The 9,753-nt window shown below is 36.9% G+C and overlaps 1 protein-coding gene and 1 pseudogene across 3 annotated transcripts; both read right to left on the bottom strand.

Annotated features, from left to right (window-relative positions):
• Positions 1 to 31: 31 nt before the first annotated feature.
• LOC113343117 lies at positions 32 to 1,018 on the bottom strand (annotated as a pseudogene).
• LOC113343133 (protein GDAP2 homolog) lies at positions 1,013 to 6,655 on the bottom strand. 3 transcript variants are annotated; one of them, XM_026587433.1, is made up of 15 exons: positions 6,494 to 6,655; positions 5,744 to 6,182; positions 5,448 to 5,525; positions 4,773 to 4,810; positions 4,205 to 4,324; positions 4,035 to 4,105; positions 3,836 to 3,929; positions 3,545 to 3,757; positions 3,174 to 3,428; positions 2,858 to 2,966; positions 2,682 to 2,749; positions 1,834 to 1,903; positions 1,674 to 1,748; positions 1,459 to 1,550; positions 1,013 to 1,359 (listed from the first exon to the last, which is right to left on the bottom strand). In XM_026587433.1, exons 2-15 carry the CDS (start codon positions 6,041 to 6,043, stop codon positions 1,275 to 1,277), a joined length of 1,668 nt encoding a protein of 555 aa, XP_026443218.1. In that variant the 5' UTR covers positions 6,044 to 6,182; positions 6,494 to 6,655; the 3' UTR covers positions 1,013 to 1,274. The 3 variants fall into 3 exon arrangements, with proteins under 3 accessions (XP_026443218.1, XP_026443216.1, XP_026443217.1); XM_026587431.1 differs by having other exon boundaries at positions 4,755 to 4,810; positions 6,494 to 6,654; XM_026587432.1 differs by lacking the exon at positions 6,494 to 6,655 and adding an exon at positions 6,397 to 6,443 and having other exon boundaries at positions 4,755 to 4,810.
• Positions 6,656 to 9,753: the final 3,098 nt, after the last annotated feature.

The following is a 9,753-nucleotide window of genomic DNA, read 5'->3' as shown; positions in this document are numbered from 1 at the left end:
ACACATATTCAAGTCAACCACAATTGGCCATCTACTGGACGTGCCAAGGTGAACCATATTGCATCTTCTTCTTTGACACTTCCTTGGAAAACCCATTGTGTACAACACCTCCAAAAAGTGCGTCAATTCATGACATACTGTGGGGAACTAGAGCCGCCGTACAGAGATCCTAAAAAGGATTTCAACTGTCCACCACCGCAACCCATCAGATTTCCTTGGACCTTCTCAACTAGTTGTTTGTGAGCATGAATGCCATTAGCTGACTTGCTGTTCTCATGTACAGCGCGAAATTTTGCTTCAGGTTCATCATTCGCTGCACCAGCTGAACCATTAGTAGCTGCAGAAACCACTTTCTTTGCAGCAGGTTTAGGCTTTTCCATTTCAGCCTCAGCTGTGGTAAGCATAACCATGTCAGCTGTGACAGCACTCAATTGTTCCTGGATACGTTTTTTAGCTGCTTCCAGTGATGTATCAGTAGCCCACTGAACACCATCATCTACCTCCTCTTTCTCCTCATGTGCAACATTGTCATCAGCTGCCTCGCCTTCTTTTAGTCTTTCTTTCTCAGCCCTCCGCGTTGCCTTGTTCTTATCTTTTCCTCCCTTCTGCGCAGGCGGATTCTTCACTATGAAAGCTGTCAGCTTGTCCCTCATGTCAACATCAGAAACAAAACCACAGGCAGCACATTTCAGTTGGATCATCTTGGTTTTGGTAATAATAACCTCAGTCTCAGGGTTCCCACATCCATAGCACTGGACAAACTTCTTAATGAAGTTGTCAAGCAAACCTGCAAGCTTAGCAGCGTCATGAGCTCCATTGACAGGAGCAGCTCCAGTTTTTTCATCAAATTTGGACTGGGCTCCGAGCTCATAAAAAGAGGAACTGAGGAAATCTTATTTATAGCGAAAAATAGCCAAGAAAAGGAAACCCACTGGAAGGTATAGGGAAAAGAGATCAGAAAAGGAAACCTTCCCTAGTTTTAGAAGCCTGTCCTGACTTGCCTAACGGAATCTATCATGGAACAAATTTCCAGTTTCTATTATACTCTTAGGTATGCTGATTCGTATGTTGATTCTCATTTTACATTGGATTACAGACAAGTTTAATTACAGAGAAAGGAAACAAGATGATAACATGGAAATGTCAACTACTGTACACACAAAAAAAAAAAAAAAAACTAAGAAAATAGACCTCTCCTCATCCACAAGAGAAAAAAGAAAAGAAGAAACAAATTATTACATTATAAAACAAAACCGGTGTAGTTCCGCATTGTATCACTGTTCGTGAGGTCGTTGATATACATATTTTGTTCTTGGATCAACAATAAGACCCTTCCCTCCGTTTACTTCTAGATCATGCCTGTGTTGAACCATACATATACCATTAGCACTGAAACCCGCAAAACTCATTCTGCTTATACTATATTGTTAAGAAAAAAGGATGCGAGAAGAACTCAACTGGAAAACAAAGTCTGGAATAGATAACTGCTCACGGGGAACGTGTTTGAACAGCTGCAGAAGCCTATCAACATAAACGACTTTCCTCCACACCTAAATAACAAGGGAAAAATCTAAGGCTGAGGTTTTATAGCAGATTGATACCGACAGAGAAGGATTTGGTTCCTAAAATTCTACCATACACTTGAGGTACATGGGTGAGATGCCATCACTTACCTCGCCATCTACAAACAGTTGCAAGCCAAGAATTGCAGTCTTCAACCCTAATGTTGGGTGGAGTACATATATCGCCTGTATATAAATACGTAAGATATCGAATTTCCTGTGTGAAAGAATGTATACTTTAAACAGGAAAGTTGAAGAAATGTGTGCTTACATGCAGATTACGCTGGTGTTTCCGACCAAGAATTTGTTGTAAACGTCTCATCCATCCCAAATCTGGTCGACTGTCAAGTCCAAATTGAAAATTCATCAGCAAGAAATGATGTTGAGATGAGAAATTAAGAAACAGGTGGTAGATTTTCAGCTCTTTAATCATCATTACCAAGTCCTAAACACGATGTTAACTTAACCACATCTTGAAAATGAATCTGACCCTAGACTAGTATTAACATGTTCTGAGCTCACTTAATCTCATTAAAACTCTTTTATCACACTTAAAGCATCACTTTTGCAACACTCCGTCTAGCAATGAAAACGTACAGATTCATGAACAGCATTGTAATCTCTCTACTAATAAGTTGATGACCTGGAGTTCCACTTCTCTTTTCCTCGTGCTTCAATGCTGATAAAACTGATTCTCTTTTTTATTGGAAGATGAAGAGAGTCTTTGTCATGCTGGCCACATGACTCTAACCTTTGCATCCCGAATGAGAGAGACACACCTCATGACAACATGGGATAGTTCACTATTAATCTTTAACTTATCTAGCCTTAACCTTAAGCTAGTCTTTAGTGGATGATTAAAAACACAACTTAATACGGATTACTACTAATCTGGCTTAACTTAGTCTAAAGAGGATTAGGCTTAAGATTCGTTCATTTGTTGCACATACCGCAAAAAGCCAACACCAGGAATTTAAAAAATAAATAAAATATAAACAAGTTGACATAACAGTTATCTAGCAACTCTTTAACGAAAGATCGATAAAACAAAGACATATCACAATAAACATTTTTTACGTTCGAAAACCAATTGAAATCAGTAATGGCTAGCATACTTACAGCTGCAAAGATGCTGCAGAGTGAAAGTAGACAATGGAATAAGGCTTCTGTATCAGAGGTTCAAACTCCTGATTATAAAGAAAAATAAATCATTAGCTCTTGAGTTGATTTATATGCAAGAAGGCAGTAATAAGAGACTAATAACGCGCTACATGGATGAAACAGATAATTTTTACCTTTACTACATAGAGCACAAAGCGCTCCAGATCGAGACATCGCAGTAGAAAGTGGGCTCCTACAACAACCATTACAGGGCGGCCTTCACAGTCTACACCGCCACGATAACTAATATACCAATAGAAGAATACTAGGTGAGAACACAGAAGAAGTGAGATTTTAAATTTTAAATGAAATAAGATAGCTGAGGTAATAAAAATTGTTATTCCCAACTGCTACAATGCAGATTCTGATCAATGAAATGCCAACGAAAGTCAAAATCTTTGATGGGGTAACCTAACATATGAAAACATAATGCAGTGCTGATAAACTTACACAATTCTCATTTCTGCAATTTCAGAAAGACTGAGAGAATTTGCTTTTGCTAGATATCTGGAGTGAAGCGAGTATTCCTCAACAGCAGATAAAGAGGGACCACCAAGCTCACCAAATCCAAGCAACTTACCACAATTAAAACCACCCTTTGCTTGAGCTGCTGCTTTTTCCCTCTGCTCTCTATGTCTCTCATCTGGATCTCTGCTTATGGACATGAATGCAGGATCCAAGTAGGTATCTAAAAAGGACGAGCTCCTGATAACATAGCATATTCGAGTAAGAAATATATGTAGGAAAGGAAACGCAATCCTCTGTGGCAACCAAGGAAAAATTTCGCAATTTAGAAAGAGTGAAAAAATATTCTCACTAACCGTCTTATTTTCAATCCATTATCACTGACAGGAAGATCCACTGGAGCAGTTGGAGTCGTAGGGGCAGTCTTTGTGACGGCGGGTAAAGGTTTTATTCTGATTTTGCGTTCATAAATGATTGTTTCACCATTCTCATCTCCGACATCAGCAGGAAGCTTTGTCACTGCAACCTCCTCCTCTAATTTATCTCGAGGGAAGTAAAGTGGAAGCAACCTGTTTAATGGTAAAATGTCAGCAAAGAAATAAGACCCCAGTTGCAGTTAGGAAAATAAAAATAAAATGGAAGAGTACCTTTTATATATCTCAGTATCAGCTGACGTGGTAGTACAAAAAACAACAGCCGTGATTTTCTCTTTCTGCTTTTCAAGAAATCGTCGCACCGTCCCTGAATATTGCATATGAGAGATGAGTGATAAAACTACATAAATATATAGAGAATCTCCAAAGAATGAGTTAAAAAACAGTAAGAGACTCTAGAGAGATGTTTTACTTATTGCCACATGAGCAGCTGGTTCGCGAGGGTAATTCTTAGCCTCCTTGTATATACAGCCAACAGCAATGCTGCATCAAGTATGTCAGTACGTTAAGTTTCTGTCCACATAAACTGTAGGACCAACAAAAAAGAATCATCAATGGATAAACCATCTGCCACACAAAGACCTTTGAAGATCGTTTTCAATAAGAAGCTCCAGACAAGAACGGTAGCAGTGACTAAGAGCATTCTCCGCTGCGGTGTGATACTTGACTGCATATTTGGGGCCCACAGTGTGTATAACCCTCCTGAGAAATAGTGCAACATACAAGGTTCAGGTTACAACATGAATGTGTTAATGCCTCAACATGAAAGGAAAAAACAATAATAATAAAAATGATTGTTAAATGATTGTCAAGGTTGGTGCATTTAAAATCATGACATGTACACAGAATTATCTGATCTATACAGAAGCTGCTTTCTTCTAGTCAGGATCAATGTAACACTTCCTCTTTTAGCATGCATGATAATTCTCATAACCTATTTAAAAATAAATTTTATAAGATACTATTGCTAGACGAATCTAAAGAATGAATCAGTTCTTACATGAAAGAATTTTACAGATACTATCAGAGCTTAGAAGTTAAGGATCTCAGGCATGCAGGTTATTAATGTTAATCACACTTTTGTTTCGCTCAGTCAATAATGTCAATCACACAAAAACACCAAGAAACCTACGTAGCCGGAAGATCGTACGCGTTGGTAATTTTAGCCATGCCTGTTCGACATCCACCCTGTAAATAAATGAAGGCATGAATCAGTTTACAGGATAAGCTTCTTTAGCAACCCAAAGCAAGCACAACACAGAAAACCATATGGGTTACTCATTCCACCCTTAAGTTTCAGTCTGTATTTGAAACTGTTAATCTGTGATAGGAGGGTGATTTATGTAAGGGTTAAATTTTTGTGAGGGTGATTTATTTAGAAGACCACAGTGTGAATGACATATAACTACTTAGGATTTACACCCTGATTCAATGATCCCACTTGGTTTCTTAAGATCTAATGGCATCATATGTGTAGAAAAACTTCTGAGGGGACGCTGCAGCGTAGCCCATACGTTTTACTTAAGCGACTAATTTTCCTCTCTTCAGAACATTTCAATAGTTTTGCTACGGGACGAGGAGAAACTACATATGAAGGATTGCATATCAGACGGAAAGTATTAATGGGTATAAGTAAGAATGTTAATCCGGATGTCCTTTTGCTGCTCAACAGCAATAACTATAAGGAAAGTGCAGTACACCATGTTTATCCAACACCTTATGCCCATGCAGTAACTAATATCTCCCGATTCAAGTCAAACATAGAATTGAACTAAGTAGATTTGAATTGAAATTGTATCTCAAAATTAGCCAGAAGGTAAATTACCAATGCTGCACATTCTTCGGCCAAACCAGGACCAGCAGCAGCATACAAACCAGGGCTACCGTGTGCTTCATCCAAATTCTGTGAATCACACACTTAAAGATATGAGGATCTGAATTGAACTCAAATTTCAAGCATATGACGGTTGACTTTTCTATGCACAGTTAGAGACTAAATCTCCTCATAAATCAAACACAGCATCAATAATGTGAAAGATAATACGCCACACATGATTGATTCAACATGCACAAAAATCGGAAAACTGAAACACCAATTTACCAAGCTTCTTATCGACATACCTCATTAGTGGAGTTGACAACAGCATCAACCTCAAGATTCCAAGGGTCACCCCGCCACAAATAAATCTTCGAATTAACATCATGATTAACAAGAAACCTCGACGATGCCCCATTACCTCCACTATCTACCCCTGGAGGCGAGGTAAGAGGATCCTTTGAATACAAATTTGGATACAATGGAGAAGAATCATCATCCTGAATTGCCAAAGATAACCTCTGTTCTGCATTACTCCAGCGTGGAACTTGTTCAAGTTTCACAACATAATCACCACCACTATCTGGGGTGCTACTCTGCATCATCACCAACCCCAGGACCAATTCTTTGCTGCTCCCTCTATACTTATCAAATGTCTTGGAAAAAACCTAACATAATAGTCCCCAGTTCTAAACCCCTAAGCTTAAATTGTATTCCTTTCAGCTGCATTCAAAAATTATCCACCTGCGAAAACAAAACCCTAAAATTACAATTGCCCCACTAAGCTCATTAACCCAAATTTCATCTATTATAGGAAAAATTCACACGATTGATCAAAAATTGTTGCATTTCAAAGAAATTCTTATTAATCTACACACAAATGCAGTTCTCAAATCTCAATTCTTTTTCCTATGATCATGATAATTCTGGGATTTGAGAAAAGAAGATGAAACTCAACAGAAGAATTCTCTGGAAGATCTGGAATGCGGTGATATAATAATAAAAACAAAATAGAGAAACTGAATTTGAGATTCAACGTGTCGAAAAGATCATACCTTGTTGTTGTTGCTGTTGTTTGTTTTCAGATTCAGAAAGATTAATTATGATTTATTTTTTTTACTTTTTTTTACCTATAACTTTTTTCAGTTTCAATAATTGGTAAAAAAAAATCCTTTTTAGATCCCAAAACGATGCTTTTGTTTCTTCTGCATGGATTATTTTATTTTGTTCAGCGGCAGGTCTTCTTACCTTTGTGTTCGTAGTTGTAGCTTATTGCGGCGCATGTAGTCGTGGACCTCGTGGTAGTCGCATTTTTTTGTACGGGTCATTACAGGCGTTAGTCAGCGGCGCCTAAATACTAATAGCAATTATAAGGTTCGGGAATTGAACCCTTGCATCTTTCGAGGGGTTAGATAATTGCATCTACTTCTTGTGTTTTTTCTCTTTTTCTTACTTGATTTCCTTTTGCTAAAAGGAAAAGAAAATGAAACTAAATAGCCATAGAAGGGAGATATGAGGAGAACCACCACATATTAGAAGGGTAACACAAAACATACATAGCTAGAGTGTGGCCTATGACATTCTAATCTCTTTTGCTGAAAACAAACTTGGTCTTGGTCACTTTTCTTGTCTGAGCTCTGCTCTGATTTGGTAAAACTGGTAATTGCATCTATTTATTGGGCTTTTTTTCCGTTTGCTAGATAACAGAGATATCATATTGAATAAAATACGAGGTATAAAAGGAGAAATTTAAGGAGTTATCACATATTAGAATGGTGGGATAAAGCATACTTAGCTAGAGTGTAGCTTACGGCATTCTAATCTCTTTTGTTGAAAACAAACTTGACCTTGGTCGCTTTCCTTGTCTGAGCTCTGATTTGAAATATTGACTCGCGAATTCTCCATAGGATGTGAGCTTTTTCTCGGTCAGCATCTAGATCACCTTCTCGGCATCAAATTCTATTATTACTCTTTGCAGGCCGGTTACAACTACAAAATCAGCTGCTAATATAACAGTTATTGCTTCGGCTTCAATAGGACTCGGCATATCATAGGTTTTAGTTCCACAACCTTTAAATTTTACTATGGAGTCTCTAGCCACAATTACCCATCCTGCCTAGAAGTTATCGAAGGTATCCTTCACATTCGATCTGATCCAATTGTCTTCCGGTGGCTTCCACTTAGTTGTTATTTCTCTAGAACAAGTAGTTTGGATCTTTACTCATATCATGGGATTTTGTGGAAGCATTTTCCTCGATCACAATCTTGACCACCTTCTCGGCATCAATTTATATTATTACTCTTTGTAGGTCAGCTACCACTGCAAAATCAGTTGCTAATAGAACGTCTTTTGTTTCGGCTTCAATAAGACTCAACACATCATGGGATTTAGTTCCACAACCTTTAAAGTTTACTCCAGAGTCTCTACCCACAACAACCCATCCTGCCTTTAAGTTATCGAAGGCAGCATCCACATTCAATTCGATATTTATCTGTAGACGACAACGTTGAATGTGGATGACGACGACGTTGATCAAATTCCGATAAATTTTTTTGTAAAATCAAAAATAATTTAGACATTTATCTGTAACCTCTTGAGTTTTAAGGATGTCATTTTTGTATACACTTCTCTAAGAGGTTCTCCAATGGAATGTATGTGAAGATAAATATTAAAATCTATATAAGATAGACATTTATTTTCCCTAAAATTCTTCTCCAGCCTCAACTTCTTAAATAGATATGAAGACGATGACATGGCTTAATCTTTGCTAGGTTAGACATTCACCTTGAGGATGTCAAGCTAGCCTAGTAAGTTTTTCCTTAGCTAAAATTAACTCTAATATAATTATATAACCATTTTTGGCTCTAATAAAATCCTAAAATTACTAAAAATAAGATTACATCACAAACAACACCATTGGAGATAAATTATTTTTTCCTCCTTAACTTAAGAAAAAATTAGAATGAGGATGTCTTGTTTGTGTTGCCAACTAAGAAACGCACACTAACAACGGTTACATAAGCTCTAAAAGAAAAATAGTGCAGATACTTTTATGTCTAATAAAAGGGCATGTGCATCAATAAAATTCTAAAAACATCATGTATTCCGACATTAGTGTCGGTTATCATAAATTAAATTATTGTGATTAGTTAATTAGATGACGGATGGTCCCATTATCATCCACATTTTGAATAACAACCCTCGTTATATGACTCCCAAAATCAAATTATTTGTGGAGATTAAAGTGTCATGTGCAAACTCGCCAAAAACAAAAATATCATCCGTGATCTTGGGGAACTCCATTCACAACATTGAAAATTTCTATGAAACAGTGTAATAAGTCTTCTATATAGGAAAGTTGACTAGCATTATCATCGCCTGATTGAACTTTACCACATAATGTTTTAGGCATCAATGATCGACCATATTATTAATTTGCTTGTACAAAGTTAATAAATGTCCGTTAGAATAAACTTAATATGACATGATGTGTATATTTTGATTTCTAAACAACAGTGTAAGAGAGGGAAATTTCTGATGAAAATATACGACAATTGTTTTTGTAGTTACATAATTTCCGTAAGTCCACCTTAATGTTTTCTTGAAGGCTATATTTGGAGAATACTCTAAACCCATTGCTCCTTCCCCAGCAAAAATAAAATCATCTCCTCAAAATTGAACATTTTAAATTCAAATGGACTGTTGTTTCCTCAAGATGGTGTTTCATATATTGTGTTATGATCTATATTTATTCATTCATTTTCAAAAAAAAAATAAGAAAAAAAGAAAAGAAAACACACTAACAAATCTTAACCATAACTAAATTGAAAAAACAGATTAAAAACTCCCTTATGGAGGTGATCTTACACATACCTGATTGATGAGATAGATTGAAAAAGCGGGGGTCTAACAACACCACACAATATTTCGCTTAGCAATCTGTACGGACTAACTCCGAAATACTTTCTGGAGAATCAACTAGACAGTCATACTCAATCTAGGTAAAAGTATCTCAAGGAGTTAATATCTCTATCTTGTTTTGATTTACTCAAGCTAATAGAAATCAGCGAGTATTTAATCAAACACAGGGAATAACTTGGATGGTACCAAAGACCAATATCCAAGGATCGATCAATGACAATTAACAACCAAAGGTTGGGTTACTCTAATTGATGATCCAACGCACAACCTGTATTATTTCAATTATAAAGATAAAACAATATAATGCAGAAACTGAAATAACACAAACACCAGAAATTTTGTTAACGAGGAAACCGCAAATCGAGAAAAACTCCGGGACCTAGTCCAGAATGA

Source organism: Papaver somniferum, unplaced genomic scaffold (assembly GCF_003573695.1).
Source record: "Papaver somniferum cultivar HN1 unplaced genomic scaffold, ASM357369v1 unplaced-scaffold_54, whole genome shotgun sequence".
Classification (NCBI taxonomy): domain Eukaryota; kingdom Viridiplantae; phylum Streptophyta; class Magnoliopsida; order Ranunculales; family Papaveraceae; genus Papaver; species Papaver somniferum.
Note: the sequence above shows the minus strand (reverse complement) of the source record. Positions and strands in the feature narration are given on the sequence as shown.